At 60.6% G+C, this 17,532-nt stretch overlaps 1 protein-coding gene across 4 annotated transcripts; it reads right to left on the bottom strand.

The window, feature by feature from the left end:
• Nucleotides 1–41: 41 nt before the first annotated feature.
• Nucleotides 42–9,115, bottom strand: HMGA1 (high mobility group AT-hook 1). Of its 4 annotated transcripts, XM_040616997.1 has the most exons (6): nucleotides 9,000–9,115; nucleotides 8,544–8,748; nucleotides 3,593–3,698; nucleotides 2,693–2,776; nucleotides 2,186–2,236; nucleotides 42–854 (listed from the first exon to the last, which is right to left on the bottom strand). In XM_040616997.1, the coding sequence occupies exons 3-6, from the start codon at nucleotides 3,692–3,694 to the stop codon at nucleotides 798–800; spliced, it is 294 nt and encodes a 97-aa protein (XP_040472931.1). In that variant the 5' UTR covers nucleotides 3,695–3,698; nucleotides 8,544–8,748; nucleotides 9,000–9,115; the 3' UTR covers nucleotides 42–797. The 4 variants fall into 4 exon arrangements, with proteins under 4 accessions (XP_040472931.1, XP_040472930.1, XP_040472929.1 ...); XM_040616996.1 differs by lacking the exons at nucleotides 8,544–8,748; nucleotides 9,000–9,115 and adding an exon at nucleotides 8,341–8,477 and having other exon boundaries at nucleotides 42–851; XM_040616995.1 differs by lacking the exons at nucleotides 8,544–8,748; nucleotides 9,000–9,115 and adding an exon at nucleotides 8,341–8,469 and having other exon boundaries at nucleotides 2,693–2,773.
• Between the last annotated feature and the right edge of the window lie 8,417 nt (nucleotides 9,116–17,532).

Raw genomic sequence — 17,532 nt, 5'->3', positions numbered from 1 at the left:
CGAAAAAGGAAACACGGAGCCAACGATGCCCCGGCAGCTGGCACAGCAGCAGCATGTCTGTGAGTTCAGAGAGTGGAACTTAAATATCCAGAGGTAGTTGTGAATGAAAGGAAAAAAAAAAAAGTATTTTTTCTAAAAAAAAAAAATATATATATACCAGAACCTATGAGGAAGGGGCTGCCCCGAGCCAGCCCCACTTGGGCACCCCCAGGGATGGGTGCTGAGCCCCGGCGTCATGGCGGGAGCTGCTCTCCCACACACAGTGCAGTCACCCGGGACTGGGGGGTGGGGTGGGGGTGGGGAACAACACACAAGGGGGTTTTTGCCCAGGGTAGCAGCAGGCCAGAGCGAAGGTCTAATGCATGTGGGGGTCCCGCCTTTGCTGACCCCCCTGTCTCTTCCCTGCAGAAATCCCGGGGCAAAGCCCGGTGCTCAGGGGGCAACCAGCACCCGCTTTGGATGGGTGAGATCATGGGGGAGGGGCAGCAAAGGTGGGGGGGGTCCCAGCCCCAGCTCTCTGCCAGGCACCCCCTGTGCCAGTGGGGCTGCTCCACAAAACCCAGCGCTGGGGAGAGGGGGGAGCCGGGGCGAGTGCCCCCCCCTCTGGGCCGGGGGGCTGCGGGGGCTGCCCAGGCTGGGCCGTTTTCCAGTGCTGCCGTTGTCTGAGGGTGAGGAAGGAGCGGAGGAGGGAGGAGGAAAAAGCCAGGGCGGCACGGTGGGTTTCTCCCCGTCCCTCTCCCCCGGCCGCCGAGGACGCGGGACCGCCAGGCGATGAGGTAGCGCCGGTTTGGGAGGTTTCACTGCTCGTCCTCGGATGATTCCTGGGAAATGTTCACCTCCTCCTCGTCCTGCTGCTGCAAGCCGAGGGAGTGCAGTCAGGGGGTGCCAGGGGCTGTGCCCCGCCCCCCCCCTCCATCACCCCTGGAGGGTGGCCAGACACATCACACCCCTTATGCAAAGAGGGAAACTGAGGCACCAGCATCCTCCTGAGTTTGGGACTGGTCCTTGCTCCAGGTTTAACCATTACAGGTTAAATCCCAGGTAAGACCCCCCCGGGTGGGCTTGCAGCGAGGAAGTGGGGGGGAGCCACATGCCCTGGGTGCACACCCCCCCTGCAAGCCTGACACTGTGGTCCCCAGTGCCACTGCCATGGCTCCAGTTGGCAGTGGGAATGCCGGTGGCGGCAGGACTGGCTGGCTGTGGCCAGGCGGCCGTGAGCATCACGGCCCCGCACGCGGCGGTGAGTCAGGGCTGAGTGTGAGTGTGAGTCAGCGCCGGCCCCCGCTTCCTCCCGCTCCATTCATAAAAAACCCACCGCAGCCAGTGGCTGCCAGAGCGGGACAGAGTGTCCCCAGCATGGCCCTGCTGGCACGGGACAGGCTCGTTCCCACCCCACCCAACTGGCTGCCCACCCTGGGGTCCCTGAAACAGCCACTGGTGCTGTGACACTGGTGCAGGACACCCAGGATGTGCCCCCCTCGTTTGCTGGTCCCAGCCCTTCGCCCTCTGGAAGGAATTTAAGTGGGAAAAGGGGCCAAACCCTGCATGGGGCAGAGCAGTCGCACCTGGAGGATGCTCTGGGGTGGCTCCTGCATCCCAGCGTGTGGCAACAGCTCCTGGGCATGGGGACATGCCCATGCATGGGGTGGCCTGGGGCTGGGGACAGTGGGATGTGGTTGCTGGGAATGGAAATCCCAGCCATCCGGGGGATGCTCATGGGTGCCCAGCAGCCGCCTGAGCTCCCATGGGGCTGCAAACTGGGGGGTGGGGGGGAAGGGGAAAGGGGGCGGAAAATGAAACGGAGGGGGAAAGCACAAGGTGAGAGGGTGGCTGCAGCGCTGGGGGGATGCTGCACACACAGGCTGCAGGAATGGCGTGCTGGTGACACTGGGTGACAATGGGTGCCAGGCAAGTGCGTGCCAGCGTGCCACCGCGGCAGGGACCTGCGCATGACCCCCACGGAGAGGTGGGGGAGCAGGGATGGCTCACAGCCCCCAGCACTGGGGCAGGGCATGGCACGGAGCCCATCCTGTGCCACACTGTGTCCCCTTTTTGCTCACTGCTCTGCTGTCCTGCAGCCTGGCAGCATTTACCCCACACGTGTGGGGGCAGCCGGAGGGCTGCTGTGTCCCCACAGTGCCCAGCACCCTGCCAGGGTGGAGGAGGCAGGGAAAAGCCCACTCACCGATTTTTTGGGTCGGCCTCGAGGTTTTCTCCCTGGTGTGACTGCAGCTTTCTGAGCCAAAATAAAAACCAAGATGTTTTGGTCAGGCGGGGGCCGTCCCCTCGTCCCCAGGATGCTGTTGGGGGGGGGCAGGGGGTGGTATTCCCCTTCCTCCCACCCGTGACTTGCCAAATTCATCACCCCAATGGCATCTCCCGGATTGCTGCACCCAGGTGGCCCCGGGGCCACAGCCAGGCCCCCCCGCCCCCCCCTGCAGCCGGCTTCCAGCACCGGGATGGCCCCGGCCCTGTGACTCATGAGGCGGGCGCAGGATGTGACTCGCATGTTTTGCAAACACGTTTATCGCGGGTATCCACATGCTGACACGCGGTCCGCGGCTCCCCCCCACCTTCCCTGGGGGCCAGTGCCGAGACGCCCCCACCCCACACCCCCCAGGGCTGGATCTGCCCTGAACTGGCTGTAATTGAGCTCCAAATGGATTTGTCGTCCCTGTCCCCAGCCACCTACCCTGCCTTTCGGGGTGGCCTTGTTTTTACTGCCCTTCGGCCGTCCACGGGGTCTCTTGGGGATCGGGGCCTCGCTGGGCTCCTGCTGGAGGGAGAGTGGAGGGGGATCATTGTGGATGAGGGTCCCCAGGGAGGGAGCCATGCCCAGGGGGGCTCCCAGTGCAGCAGCGCACCCCGAGATGCTCCAGGCTGGGAGTCCCATTCTCCCCAGCAGACCCAGGCAGGGCAGAGATGCTCTCTTGCACGTGGCACTGGGAGCACTGGTTCCACTGGGATTGGCGGCCAGGCACAGGCCCCTGCGCGTCCTTCAGCTGGGCATGTACGTCACCCATCCCACCCTGGCATTAATCGCTTGGCTTAGCCAGACGGTCCCCACAGGTTTCTCAGCACCAGACCCCGGCTTGCTGCTGGTGCTGCTGCCCTGCAAAGCGTTGGGCAACCCGCAAATTGCCTTTTCTGTGGGAAAATGATGCGCACAAACCCCACCTGCCCTTGGGGGGGGGGGGGGGCTAGGGGCGGGTTGGCACTATAAAGGTTCCAGCAGCATCTTATCCTTCTGAGCAGCTTTTGCTAATGGGGCTTTAATTAGCCCATCTGCAAAGGCAGGTTCAGCTGCAGCCTGGGGAGGAGCAAGGGGAAGGCTCCAGCCCTTCCCTGGGTGAGGAGCAGCTCTGAGGCGGGGGGGTGGGCTGTGAAGCCCCCAGGAGGGTTTTGCTGAGGGTGAGCACCCAGGAGGTGCTGCTCAAAGGGAGGTAGGGGGAACGCGCCATGGGCGGCCCCCTCCCTGCCTGGGGGATGCTGCCAGGGTGCAAGTAGGGGGGTTTCTTGCTGTCCCGTATGATGGCATCGCTCCCCAGTGGGGTGGCCCCCCCCCTCCTTTCTCCCAGGGGACCCCACGTACCTGTGGCTTCTTCCTGGGCCGGCCCCGGCCCCTCTTCTCCGACACGTCCTTCTCCCCCTTGGAGGCCAGGGGCTGGCTGGATTTGGCGCTGGATTCGCTCATCGTCCTTCCAGCAGCGGTGGAGTGGGAACAGGAGGAAGGTCAGTCAGTGATGGCTTGCCATGCTGGCTGGCACTGCTCCCCCCAGCCCTCTCCCCAGGGCAGGAGGCCACGGAAGTGACTCACTGGGCCACAAGGGATGAGCTGAGCCACCGGAGCTTCCCATGGACTCAGCCTGGCCATACCTCTGCCACCTGCTGCCCCCAGGTAAGGATGCTTGGCGCCCTCAGCTGCCACCTGGTACCTCTGTGGGGATGGGGGCAGCTGGTGGGGTATCAGCATGGACAGGAGGTGACAAGGAGCAGGGTCCCCCCTCCAAGAATGCGTCTTAAAATTAAAATTCAGCTGAAATGAGCAGCTTCTGCCCTGCTTCAGCCCTTCCCGGAGGCTCAGCTGCATCCTGCCCCTCTCCCAGCATGGAGCGGGGACCAGCCCGTGCCCAGGGCACTGCCAGGGCTAGCAGGGCCCGTGGTGGAGAAACCAAAAGCATCACTAAGAGCTATGCCTGGAAGAGACCCCCACCTGTATTTTTGAACCCCCCCAAGCCCATTCAGCAGCACCACGCCGTGGGCTGCGGGGCTTTTCTGCCCCAGAAATGCAGAGCACCTTGGGCAGGCACGACCCTTCCTCCCGCTGCTGCAAAACCAGTATCTGCAAAACCGTCGCTGCTGCACCCGTGTCCCTCCTGCAAACAGACCTTTGGCCCGTGCCGGTCCCCGCTGTGCCGTCCCTGGCACAGCCGCTCCCCACCGGTGCCCTGTGGCAATGCCCCGGTGCAACCAGCCCAGGCCAAGGCGCGGGGATGGAGCACGTGCCTGAGGCTGCCGGGCTGGACCCCAGCAGCGGGACCCCCTCGCTGCTCCCCAGTCTCATGGCCCTAATGACCAGCCACACGTGGCGGCTGGTGCTCTCCCATGGCTGGAAGAGGCTCTGGGTGCTCAGACCTCCCCGGCTCACCCATCCCTGCTCCCTACCTTCTCGCGGGGGGGGGGCTGCAGCTGCATCCCTTCTGGGGATACAACCTGCATCCTCCCAGCACCAACTGGGGAGCAAAACGAGCCGGCTGCAGGGCAGGAGTCCTGACTGAAACCTGTGGCACGGACACCCCGCTCGATCAGCCAGCGCCCCGGTGCCAAGGCAGCTCCCGCAGTCCCCAGCAGGAATTTGGGGAGCAGCAGCTTGGCCAGCCCTTCCTGCAGAGCCTGTTCCCTTGCCCCAAAAGGAGGAGAGTGGCTCCAGATTTTATCTGGAGTCCTTGAAAGCCCAGACACGCTGCTGGTACCAACAAGTTGGAACAGGACGAGCGGTGGCACGGCACCGGGGCCTCTGGGCATCCCCGTGGGGGTCCCAGGCCCTGGAAGGGTGGTGCAGGCTCCCACAGCCCTGCTTGACCCCCCGCACCCAGGGTGGGATGCTGCACCCCTGCACCCTGCTCCTGCCACCCCGGCTGGGTTTAGGGACAGGCACCGCCTGGCACTTGTCCTAGGGACCCTGCATTGTCCCCTCCCCTGTGCATGTCCCAAAGGGCTGGATGGGTTTCCTTGCTCGTGGGGAAAACCCACAGAGCAAAAGGCTCCACGTCCCCTTTCTACCTCCACGCTTCCCCGGGGGGGGTAGGGAAAACCTGCTTTTCCAGAGCTGTGGGGCCAGTTCCACACCCAGCTCCCAGCCCAGGAGCCAGGAGGATGGGCTCCAGGCTGGAAGGGAGCAGGATTGCTACCACAGCCCCAGTGCTTACCGGTGACCCCAGGGAAGAGAGCAAGATTGTACCACAGCCCCGGTGCTTACGGATGACCCCAGGCATGGGGTACCTGCTCTGCTCCTTGGTGGGGTGACCGTGGCCGTGCAGAGGGAGGGCACCTGCTCGGAGCGATGTGACATTTCCCTGCAGAAACAGGGCTGCGAGAGCAGCGTCCCGGTCTTGCTGCCTGGGACACTTGGCTAGAAAATCACAGCGTTGCTCTGGGATGGATGGTGCAACCCACCTCCTGCTCCGGGGACCGTCCCTGCACCCCTGCCCTGGCTCTGACCCATGTCCCCTGAGCACAGCAGCCCCCCAGCCCAGCTTCTCCTGCAGGCTGTGTGCCCAGTCTGTGCGCAAAGACGGAGGCACCCTCCCTGCGGGGTTCATAATGTTTGATTTTGAGCAACTGTTTTCAATTTGGATGGTGTTAGAGCAGCCGGGACAGCACTAGCTACCAGGGAGAGCGGGGTTGTGGGGGGAGCCAGGGTGCTGAGCCCCCCAAGGATGCTGAGCCTCCATGGGGTGGCTGAAGCAGGTGCAGGCGAGACGTGCGGTGCGAGGAGCCGTGCTCAGACGTTCAAGGCCTTTTAAAAAAAAAACACGTCAGCTCCCACTCCCCTCTGGAAGTGACTCACGAGTGCAAAACAACAACAAAAACCACCCTCAGATTCTTTTTTTTTTTTTTTTGGGGGGGGGGAGAGACAGAAACCACGCTGCCGGGTAAACACCCTGAAAATATTACTCACAGCATCCCAGAACCCTTCAAGGATTCTCTTTAAAAAAAAAAAAAAAAAAATTTCGACTTGGGAAAGGAAAACGCCGGCCAGCTGACTGGGGGCTGGTATGAGTTTGTCGCTTTTTAATCTTTTTAAGTCAATCTTTGACAGAGAAAACGCAGCCTCTGAGCCACGCCGTACCCCCTCCTCTAGCTGGAAACTGCTGGGCCCAGCACGGCCCCCCACCCTGCGGCGCTCCCCTCCATCCTGCCAAGGATGGGCCCTACACAGGGGGCCAGCATGGGATGCTGATGGGACCCCCCCCCACCATGAGGATGCTGCCGGGTACAGCCCCCCATGCCCCCACAAAGTTCTCGGAGCTGAGGAAAGCACGTGTGCTTTCCCACCCATCCCTCCGCCACCTCCAAACTCCTCCCAGGGGCTCCAGAGCTGAGACCACCCCAGGGGACCGAGGGCTCTGTACCCTGCTCTGGCAGGGGGCGTGAGGAGGAGGATGCCTGGGTGGGAGATGGGAGATGCTCCCACCTTCCCAGCCAACACCCCCCCTTTCCCAGCTGGGCGCGATGCTCCCTGGCTCGGTGGCACCTGCCTGGCCCTGGGTGCACCCTGATCCTGCGGGATGGTGCCGGGGATGCCACGGGAAGCAGCTCCAGCCCCACTGGAAGGCAGCAAAGCTGTCCAGGAGGGAGGGAGCAGCGATGTTGCCATGGAGGAAAGGAAGCAGCTGAGAGAAACCTTTCCAGGCAGGGAGGAATCGGGTGGAGAGGAGGGCAGGGGACTGCCGGGCTCCCCGAGGCTGGCAGGGATAAATCTCTGCAAGGTTTGGAGGTGGAAGGGCTACATCTGCCTCTTGATCGATAGAGTTGGGGGAAGGAAAACATCCTTCCCTCTCCATCCTTATGGATGGTGCGTTGCCAGACTCTCCTCCCGCATCCCCCTCTGCTCCGTGACACGAGCTGGGCCGTTCTCAGCAGCCACCTCTTGCAACAAGCCAGGGGTGGGCTGCAAAAGAGAGACCCTGGCCCCTCGGAGCGATGCTCCTGGGTGCTCCTGGGCCTGCTCCTGCCTTTCCCCCCCCACACCCGCGCTGGCTTACACCGCTCTGTGCAAATAACCCCCATAAATCCCCCGCTCCTGCCACCTACTCCTAGATTAAACAAACCAGCCCAGGAGAAGCGGGGAGCCAGGCGGTGGCTTAGATCTTATTTACAAAAAAAAAAAAAAAAAAAAAAAAAAAATTAAAAAAATAGAAATTTTTTTTTTTTTTTCACGCCCAGGAAATCTACCCTGATTGCAGCGGGAGAAGGATCCCGGCCGCACCTCCTGGCAAAGGGAGGCCGGGAGAGGGAGGAGGGGGAGGAATAGTGGAGCAGAAGTTGAAGAGCCAGTTCGGCAGGGGTGCGAGGGCTGCGGAGGGATGTGCGCAGCTCCTCGTTAGGACGAACCCTCCAGGGGGCTGCTTTGAAGGCCCCCCCCGGCCTGCTATTAAGCAAAGTCGTCGTCCCCCCCCCCCCCCCCCTTCCTTCCTGGGCATGTATAATAAAAGGAAGTGATAAAAGAAAGGAAGGAGGGAGGTGGGGGAAGAAAGAAAAGAGGCAGGAAGGGCACCATCATCACACGCTTTGTGAAGCCCCTGCCCTGCGAGGTGTAATAAAAGCCCGAGCGGAGCCAGCGCTGGGTGGCATCACCCCCCCGCCGGGGAGGGGGGGGAGGGGAGGGGACTGAGCCCCAGCCCCAGCCGTGCAACTTTGCACCGACCTGTGCGTCCCCCCCCCCCCGCTCCGTGAGCCGCGCGTGGCCCCCTTGCCCCGACTCCCCCCGCTTTGCACCGACCCCCCTGCACCGACCCACCCCCGTCCGTGCACCAGCCGCGGCCCCACGCACCTTGCACCGGCCCGGCCCCACGCACGCCCCCGGCCCCACGCACCTTGCACCGCCCCCCCCCCCCAGCGAGGGGGTTCCCGGGGGCGGCCGCTGCACCCCGGGGCCGTGCGCCACCACCACCACCACCCCTCCTCCCGGGAGGTGCGGGGCGTTTGCACCACCCGAAACCGAGCAAGTGAAGGAAAAGTCCCGCAGCCGGCACCGAGGACCACCCTCCCCTCTCCGACCCCCCCCGCCAGGTGCATCACCCTATTAATAACAATAATTAATAACAAGAATAATACCGAGAGGCATTGCCGAGCCGGCCCGCCGCACGCACACACGCGTCCTTGCAAATACAGAGCAAACCGGGGGCGATCGTGCAAAGCATGCGGGGGGGTGGGGGGCAGCACAGCCCCGGGACCCCCCCCAACCACCCTCCCAGCACCCCCCGGCCCTCCCCCGCGCCCCCCGCAGCAAAAAGCAAAGATTAAAGGCCGGCACTCACAGTCAGCTTGATCTCGGAGCTGGGTGCTTGGGGTGTTTTGGGTGGTTTGGTTTGTTTTTTTTTTTTTTTTTTGCTTTTTTTTTTTTTTGGTGGTGTTTAGGTTGTTTGTTTGTTTTGGTTTTTTTTTTTCTCCTGGCGTGTCTGTGTTGTGAAGCGAATTAAACCCCCCCCCTCCCGGCGGCTGCTGCTGCTCGCAAATGCGGATCTGAAAGGAGAAGGCAGAGAGAGAGGCTGCGACTCACACACGCATCCACAGCTCAGCCAGGCCCCCCTCTTATTTATATAAATAATAAAGAGAGAGGAAAAAAAAAAAAAAATTGCTCCAGGAGGAAGGAAGCTGGGTCAAAATCATTTGCAGGGAATGAGGAAAAAAAAAAAAAAAAAAAAAAAGGAAAAAAAAAAGGGGGGGGGGAAGGGGGGGGAGAGGGGGGGAAAGGAGAGAGCTCCCAGCCTTACTGGAGGGGATCCAGCTGCTAAAAATAGCAAAATCACACTCGAAATTAAATAAGGGCACCCAGGCTAACGGGAGCTTCCAGCCCTTGCGGCGGGGGGAGGGGCCGGCTGCATCACGGCCGCCGGGGGCGGGCGGCGGCGGCGCCGGGAGCGATAGGTCCGTTCAAAGGGCCGCGGCGGGTGGCGGCTGCGCCCCCCGCCCCAGCCCCGGGGGCGGCTCAGGGTCCCTCCCCCGGGGGGGAAACATCCCTCCACCCCACCCCCCAGGCGGCTGCTGCAGCGATGCTCCCGCCTGGGGCGGTGGGGGGTGCGAGGACCCCTCCGTGCCCCCCGGCTGGCCTCGCCGTGGGGACACCCCCCACTCTCCCCAGGTTGCCTCCACGCCACAGCGGGTTTTTTTTTGGGGTGGGGAGCATCACCGGGGGGGGGGGGGGGGAAGCACGAGGACCCCTCCGTGCCCCCCAGCTGGCCTCGCCGTGGGGTAAACCCCCCCCTAGGTGCCCCCACGCCACAGCGGGGGTTGGGGGAGGGGGGGGGAGATGCGGGTGCGAGGACCCCTCTGTGCCCCCCCAGCTGGCCTCGCCGTGGGGAGCCGCCCCCCCGCAGGTGCCCCCATGCCGCAACGGAGGGTTTTTTGGGGGGGAAGCATCACCGGGCTGTGCCATGCACCGGGGCTGTGTGGGTGCGAGGACCCCTCCGTGCCCCCCAGCTGGCCTCGCCGTGGGGTAACACACCCCCCCCGGTGCCCCCACACCACAGCGGGGTTTTGGGGGGGGCGAAGCATCACCGGGGGGGTGGAAGCACCGGGTCTGTGCCATGGGTGACAACGCACGATGCTCTTTTCCTTTTGCAGCCTCCCTGCCAGGTTAACACCCCCCACCCCACCCCCCCCAAAAAAAAAAAAAACAAACCCCAAAAAAACAACCCCTCTGGTCCCCATCTAGAGACACCAGCGGTGGGTGCTCCATCCCCAGCCCCCCACTCCCCCTCCAAGGGCTGGCTGGGTTATGTCGCGATATTGATTTTATTTTTTATTACAGCACCACCGCAGAAATGGGAGGCTGGTGTGGAACTGTGTCTGGTCCTGCCTCGGGGATCGGGGAGGGGGGGTGGGGTGGTGGGAGCTGGTGAGCAGCCCTGAGACCCCCCCGGGGTTTAAGCAGACGATTGGCTCGGGCTGCAGTAAAGAAGTTTTATCCTGAATTCCTGTGATCTGTTTTGGAAGCGGTTTAAGTCAGTCCGGAGTAGGAACCAAGAGCTGCTCACCACGTAGGTACTCCAAAACTCACCCCCCCCCCCCCCCCATGTCCGAGGGGCAAGGGATGTCAGGCGCTGGAGATCTTGTGGTGAGTTTTTTCTTGGGATATAAAGAAATCCAGAGCTCAGCATCCTGTCAGTGACAAACCTGTGCAACATTCCCCCAAACGCCTGTGGAAATGCGAATTGCAAATTCAATGGAAACTCACTTCAGGTGCTTTTGAGCATCCAAGGGTTGAAATCCGGAGTTAGGAGCTCAACTTCAGACTGGCTGGATTTAAGTTTCGGGCAGGTTTTTATTAAAAAAAAAAAAAAAAAAAAGAAAAAAAAAAAAGGCACCTTTGAAAATGTGAAACTTGGGAGTATCAATACCTGCATGTGCAAAACTTGTTCAGCAGGGAAGATTTATGATGAAAAAAGAAATAAATCAAACCGAGCTGGGCACCCTGGCAATTCTGTTTTGCTAATTGTTATTTGGATTTTTAAAATCCCCTGCAAATTCCCCCTGACTAAAACACAATCAGAGCACTGTCCCTTCCTGACGATTAAAAACTGAAAGCAAAGTGGGGGGAAAACACCGCACTGTAAGAAGCTGACCTGTTTTTCAAACGCCAAAAAGAACTGGCATCGCCCTGCTGGCATCACCGTGTTTTGGGGCTGAGCTTGGCTGCAGCCCCCTGACCCGGGGACGGTGGTGGGTGTCCTCCACCTGGGGGCCTTGCATCCAGGCAAGGTGTTCGCAGACCCTGAGTATTTTATTTTATTTTATTTTTGCTAAAATTGGTGTTTCCCTTGGCTGCAGGCAGCCCTGCCTGGGTTTGGAGGTGCTGGGGTGCCTTCTCCCTGCAGTACCCCCTGCTCTGCCCGTGGCCATGCTCAGGCTTCCCCCCTTTGCCTTGAGCTTGGTGAGGAATTTGGTTTCTGTCCCTGGCAGAGGCTTGTTGTTATTAATATCCCTCGTTATTTATTCTGCGGTGGCGGTGAATGGCTGTAACTGGAGAGCTGTGAACAACCAGGGCTGCTCTTCCTTGCTTTGATCCCTTCAAACTTTTGGCAATTCCCAGCTTGCTGGAGCCTCCCCAAGCCGGCTTCACCTGTGGGGTGACCACTTGGTCTTTAAAGCAAAATAATTCCATAGTGGTCCCCCGAAATCAAGGTGAGATGCTGCCAGCAGCCGGGAGCAATGCTGAGATGGGAAACCAGCACATGACCGTGTGCAAGGAGGGGAAACAGGGGAAAAAAATTGGGATGAGGGGAAATGGTATTTGTTTGGCACTCTGAGTGTGTTTGCCAGGACAGGAGGACCCTGGGGATTTTGGAAATAGCCAGGCAATGCACAGCAGTGAGGTCTGCACTAAATCAAAAGAAATCTGTGCCTGTGCAATGATGATGCGACGAGGTGGGATGCGGAGTGGTGCAGGGCTGCTGGATTGGAGCTGGGGCCAGGATTTCGGTGCGGGGAGATCATTTTATCTTCTGTTTTTTGCCGTTTTCCCTGGCTCAAGCCTGCAGCTGGCATGGGTCTGGGAGCGGGTCTGGGAGCAGGACGGGCCAGGTTCACCCATCCTGCCTTCTGCAGTGAGACCCGAAAGTGAAAATGGCTGGAAACAGGGAACCAAGCAGTGATTTCTTTTTTCTCTCCGCCGTGACCAAGGCGTGGAGGAGCAGCCTGCACCGTGCCGGGGACAGCATCCCACCGAGCAGCGCTGCCCCACGTTATCCCGGCGAACTGGGATGCGTGCAGGGGATGTCCTGGGTGGGGGGCTTGCAGGCCTGGCCGGCCATGGCAGGAGGGGACCGGGATGGGGACAGGGCCTTTGTTTCCCCTCCCGGCTTTGTTTCCCGATGGCCCCATTGATGAAGCCCCATGTGGCCAAACAGCCCCAGCTCCACCCCGAAACTGTCCTTTTAATTTGATTAAACAGCTCCTTCCTTTTCACCCACTGAGGAGCTTTAGCGCTCACCAGTGCAGTATTTTCCTGTAGTCCTACGCTGGGGACAAATTCCTAAATCACCGGATAAATTAGAGGCTTAATGTCCCTGCTTTTGAAAGCGCAAGCCCCGCGTTTGCAGGACACAGCGATGCCAGCGCTGCGGGATGCGTGTGCTGCAGGTGGGGGGGTGCACATGGATTCTTGGGTTTCCCTGTATTTTTTCTAGCCAGTGTTTCAGGCCTGGGAGGAGATCTGATGGGGAAATGGGCGCCCAGTGCTTGGGAAAAGCTGCACCTCTGCCAGGTCCCTGGAAAAGAAGGGGCTTGAAATCATTCCCGGCTTCTTCAGCTCCACAGGGATCTGCAAAACTGCAGGTGCTGGTTGGCCCCAAATGCAGCTGCCTTTGGGGGATGGGGGGGACTAGAGGGTGGCCCCGGTGGGGACATCTCATCCCTCTCTGCCCCGCGTCCTGGTGACTACCACGGAGACCTGCAAAGCTGCGTTCGGGATTTGGATGCCTAATTCCTGCTAATTTCCCTGGGAAAGGGGAAACCCGATCCTCTAAGGCAGCTCTGGAAAAAAATCTCAGCCCAGGTTGTTGGGTAATTGGAAGGGCTACCCAACTAATTAAGACTGTGGTGTGTTTGTCACCTCCAAAGCCCTCTTAAACAGCAGTTAATTAATCCACGTGGTTCTGGGCCTTGCAGAGACAGGTGCTGTTACCCTCGTTTTTCGGTGGGGAAGCATGCAGATCAGAGGTGATGTGACTTGTTTGAAGCTGGGTGAAGAGCATGTTTCACGGGTGTTAGTGTGCAGCCCAGTGCTCAGGCTGCACCGTGTCCCTCCTAGGTGCCCTTACACGGCATCGCCAGGGTGCTGCTGCTGGCTGGAGAGGTTCCTGCTACACCTGGAGCATCCCCCTGCATCGCCCTGGTCCTGGCTGCACCGCAGGGAGCATTTGCTGAGGATCCTCCTTCTGTGCAAGTGGTTTTGCATTTTTGCAAAGCCACAGGCAGGACCCGGCTCGCTCTGAAGCTGAGTTTTCTCATTTCCAGCAGCCTTGGGTTGATGTTTGTGATGATTGTGTTGATGATGAGCTTGTGTTCAGCTCCTCTGTATGGGGGTGCCCCTCTCCTTGCAGCCCCTCGGCTGCTCCCGGTGTCTCCAGGGAGGGGATATGTCTTGGCTGGCAAAATGCAGCTCAGGTGCACTTTGGTCAGGCAGGAGGATGGTGGCAAGGTCTGACCTGGGTCTGGGCTTATTGCTTCAGTCGTGTCCATCTCTTCCAGCGCAGGAACTGGTTGAACTCTGCATGGCCAGGATCGACATTCATGGCACTACCAGCGTCCCTCTAGTCACTGCAGGGATGAGCAGAGATTCCCACATTTCCACCCATTTCTGCTCTTTCTCTGCAAGATAAGTGGTGGCTGCACAAGCAAGAAGGCTCCACAGATGGGTCCAAGATGATTAACTGCCTTCGTTAATTCTTGCCCGATGCAATATGGTGAGCATCATGTTCGCTATGCTCCACGTTTCTGACTATCTCAAGGCACCGCAGGGCTGAACTCCTCCTCCTGGGACGACATCTCTGGTGTGGAGCATCCTGAGATCACAGCCCCCTCAGGAAGGGCTTTCCTGAGATTTGCCATGTCCTGAAATGTTTCTGGCAGACAAGGAGAAATACTTCTTCCTCCAAGAAGCAGAAGGCCTTGCCCAGGTCCATGCGGGAGAGGCAGTAGCGGAGTGGGGCACACAACCCCCTTCCTTCCTCTCATTGCTGTTACCTTGGAGCTTGCGTGCAAATCCCTGCTGAAATATTTATTACTGGCAGCAATCAATAATTAGCCCCCAGGAAAAGACATTTCTGGCAGCCAGCTCCCCTGCTTGCATTCGGAGGGTGGTATGGGGCAAATGTGTGTGGGTCACTGAGCATCTGCCCCCCCTATCCGCACCCGGGGGGGGAATAGGGTGGAAATGGGGGTGCTGAGCACAGGGGAGAAGGGCTGCTGTGGGGGTGTGTGGGTCTCTGTGGAGGCTGCCTTGGGGCAAACTTGGAGGGGAAGGAAGGGAAGAAGATTATGCCTTATGCCTGTCCCAACCCTCCAGCATCGAGGGGCCTGGGCTGATGAAGAGTGTGGGTGCCCTTTGTGCCTGAAGTGGCCAAATCTGCCCAGACCAAGCCAAACGTGTCAGGTGCTGTCTTGTTTTGAAAGCTCTGCCGGCAAGTTACTCCTGGGATGGCTTTGGCCACCTGGCTGGAGAGTTACAAGGCTGGTCCCGGTGCTGCCCGGCACTTGCTGGGCATCCTCCTGCCTGCCCCTCCAGCCGCGCTGCCGGACACGGCATTTTGTGATTGCAACGCAGAGGTGATGGGGCTGGATCCCCTGACTCCGGGAGCTGGGGATTTAGAGGAGAGTTTGTCCGCTTGGCCACAGTGTGAGGAAGCTCTGGCCATGCCAGAGGAACCAGGGGAGAAACCACCCCCATCCCCATGGCACAACATCCCTGACTCGGGGCAGGGGGACACAGAGCCTGGGGGTAGGTGTGGGCCCCCAATGCCCTGATCAGGCAGAGCGACCACCAACCTGTCCCTGTCCCTATCCCTGTCTCACACACACCACGTCTCATTCTTCCTTTTGTTCACAGTCCCTAAAAAACCTGGCTTCAGGGGTGCTGAGCACCCTTGGGTGCTGACCTGCTGCCTTCCACGCTGCAGGGCTCAGGCTTCATCCCACCTCAATCCCAGAAACCAGGTTTAATTCCCCCCTCCCTCCCCTTTAAACAAAAATTGAGATTTGCTTTTAATCCCCTGCCAGCAGGAGCCAGGCTTGGAGGGGCTCACCGCCCTGGGTCTGTAATATATATATAAAAGCCTGTATACATCAATATATACATAAACCACCTAATATATAGCTCCAGAGAGCGCTGGCTGAGCCGCAGCATCCCACATGGTGCAGGGCGAGCCGGATGAGCCGGTGGGGCTGGGAAATGGCTCTGGCTCTGGCAGGGATGCTCCTGCCATGCCCGGGCAGCCACCTCCTGCCTGCACGCCCCAACCTGCCGGCACCCATGGGGACATGTCCCTGCCGTGGTGCCCCACCTCAGCCCCACATGTGCCTCTCCCATCCCCTGGGATGGCAAGAGTGAGGTTTGGGTGCTGCTGTCAGCAGGATGGGGATGGGTGTGTGGGTGTGTGGGGGTGCTGCTTTGGCTTGGGTACCCCAAGGTGGAGCATCCCATTAATTTTGGGGAGCTGTTCAGTGTCCCGCCAGTGGGTGCCCTGTGCTCCTTGGCCACCAGCCGTGCCACCTCCCGGGGGCTGGGGTGGGCGGTGGGGCTCTAGGGCTGGCAGGGGAGCTGGGATGCTCTGGGGCTGCAGCCATGGCTGCGGTGCACAATGGCCTTTTGTCTGCGGGGCTGCCCCGGGAACATCCCGCCATCCCAGTTTCCCAGTAACATGAAACCTCCTCGGGCCTGCCTTCCCGAGCACAAAGCCTGGGGCTGCTGGGGGGGAGGCTGCTGGGGGGGGGGGCAGCTCTAGCCCCTTCCCTGCTCTCCCCCGCAATGTGGCACTCATGCACTGAGCATGTTGGGGCTCAGATGGGTGGGGGTCCTGCATCGTGTGAGGCTCAGGTGGGTGGTGGGTGGCCACCGCCCATGCCGGGGTCCTGCAGTGTGTGGCTCCCGCTAGGCATGGGGTGGCATAAATCTGGGACCACCAGGAATGGAGCCACGTGCTGTCCCCATGCCCCTGGGAACCTCTGGGCAAGGATGCAGCATGGGGGGGGGTCTCTGGCAGCTTCCTCACCCCCAGGGCTCCTCATCCTCAGCAGAGCAAGAGCACCACCCCCGCCGCCCCCCCCCCCCCCCCCCTTACTCCTCAGGGGCACCCAGGGCATGTGCCAGTGGGTGAGAAAATATCTGTGGGTGCTCCCTGGAGCCCCTTTTCCCTCTGCAGCCCCAGCCCAGCCTGCCCTGGGGCTGGGGGCTAACAAAGGGGGGGGGGGTGGTGGTGTAACAAGGCCAGGGAGGAACTGCTGTAAATCATTAATGAGGGATGCAGCGGAAGAGAATGCAAAGGGTCATTAATTGAGGACTTGCTGGCTGGCTCGCAGGGGAGTCTGGCTGCCTTATTTTTTTTTAATCAAGGTATTTTATTGCAAGTGGCACATCCGAACTAAACAGGGTAGTAAAGAAGCTGGCGGGGGCGGGGGCAGGAGCAATGTGGGAGGGAGGTGCTGCGAGGGGTGGGGGGCACATGGTGCAAGGGATGGTGGGCCATGGTGCAAGTAGTGGGGGGCCATGGTGCAAGGGATGAGGATCCATGGTGCAAGAAGTGGGGGACACATGGTGCAAGGGATGGTGGGCCCTGGTGCAAGGGATGGGGGGGCACATGGTGCAAGGGATGAGGATCCATGGTGCAAGGAGTGGGGGGCGCATGGTGCAAGGGATGGGGGTCCATGGTGCAAGAGGTGGGAGGCACATGACGTAAGGGATGGGGGTCTATGGTCCAAGGAGTGGGGGGCACATGGTGCAAGGGATGGGGGTCCATGGTGCGAGGGGTGGGTGGATGCACTCCAAGGGGCTTGCAGGGGGTTGGAGGACATGTGGGGCAAGGGGATGGGGGACATGTGCAAGGGACAGGGGACATGTTTTTCCTGCCCTTCCCAGCGGAAGGGCTGGCTCCCTGGACTCTGCAGGCCTGTGTGATGAGGAAGGAGCCCCCCCTTGCTCCCCAGCCAGCGGGCAGCTCCGCTGCCCCCCCTGCAAAGACCACCCCAAGCTTTTCCCAGTGGGCATCCAGTTTGGCGCAGGGGCATGTCCTGAGCTCCTCCTCCCACCCAGGGCAGCACCCCAGGGGACCCCCATCAGTCGCATCCCTGGTACCTCTGGGACAGGACACCCAGCTCAGGGGGTGGTCGTGTCCAGAGCCACCACTGCTCGCTGTCACTTCTACATCCACCCCCCCGGGGGGTGCTCCTGGCACAGCCCCCCCCTCCCCCGCCCCAGCCTCGTGCACGCGTGGGTGCGTGGATGCAGGCACCCTGTACTGGTTTGCCTGGGTCCACGCTTGCTGCTGGTGACCCCAAGGTCACTGTGGCAAAGGGGACACACCGGAGAGGCTGCTCCTTGTTGGGGCTCCAAGAAAATCCTTTTCCCGGCCAAATTCCTTGACACTTTCTCCTTTACTCAGCTCCGGTTGGAAAAGCATCAAGGATCCAGGGACTTCCCTCCATCCCGGTGACTCAGGTGGTGGTCATGCGTGACTCAGCCGCTGGCAGTGTCCCCTGCTCCGGAGGTGTGTGGGGGCCTGGGGTGGCCACAGAAGCAGGGAAATGGAAGGC

Source organism: Falco naumanni, chromosome 17 (genome assembly GCF_017639655.2).
Source record: "Falco naumanni isolate bFalNau1 chromosome 17, bFalNau1.pat, whole genome shotgun sequence".
Classification (NCBI taxonomy): Eukaryota; Metazoa; Chordata; class Aves; order Falconiformes; family Falconidae; genus Falco; species Falco naumanni.
This window is presented reverse-complemented; position numbering and strand designations above follow the sequence as displayed.

Excerpts from the sequence above, each read along its gene's own strand:
- HMGA1 (XM_040616994.1), bottom strand. The coding sequence starts at position 8,426 with ATGCTTTGCACGATCGCCCCCGGTTTGCTCTGTATTTGCAAGGACGCG. Across the intron at positions 2,237-2,692 it reads AGGCCACCCCGAAAGGCAGG|AAAGCTGCAGTCACACCAGG; the intron begins GTAGGTGGCTGG and ends ATTTTGGCTCAG. Across the intron at positions 855-2,185 it reads GAGGCCGACCCAAAAAATCG|CAGCAGGACGAGGAGGAGGT; the intron begins GTGAGTGGGCTT and ends CTCGGCTTGCAG.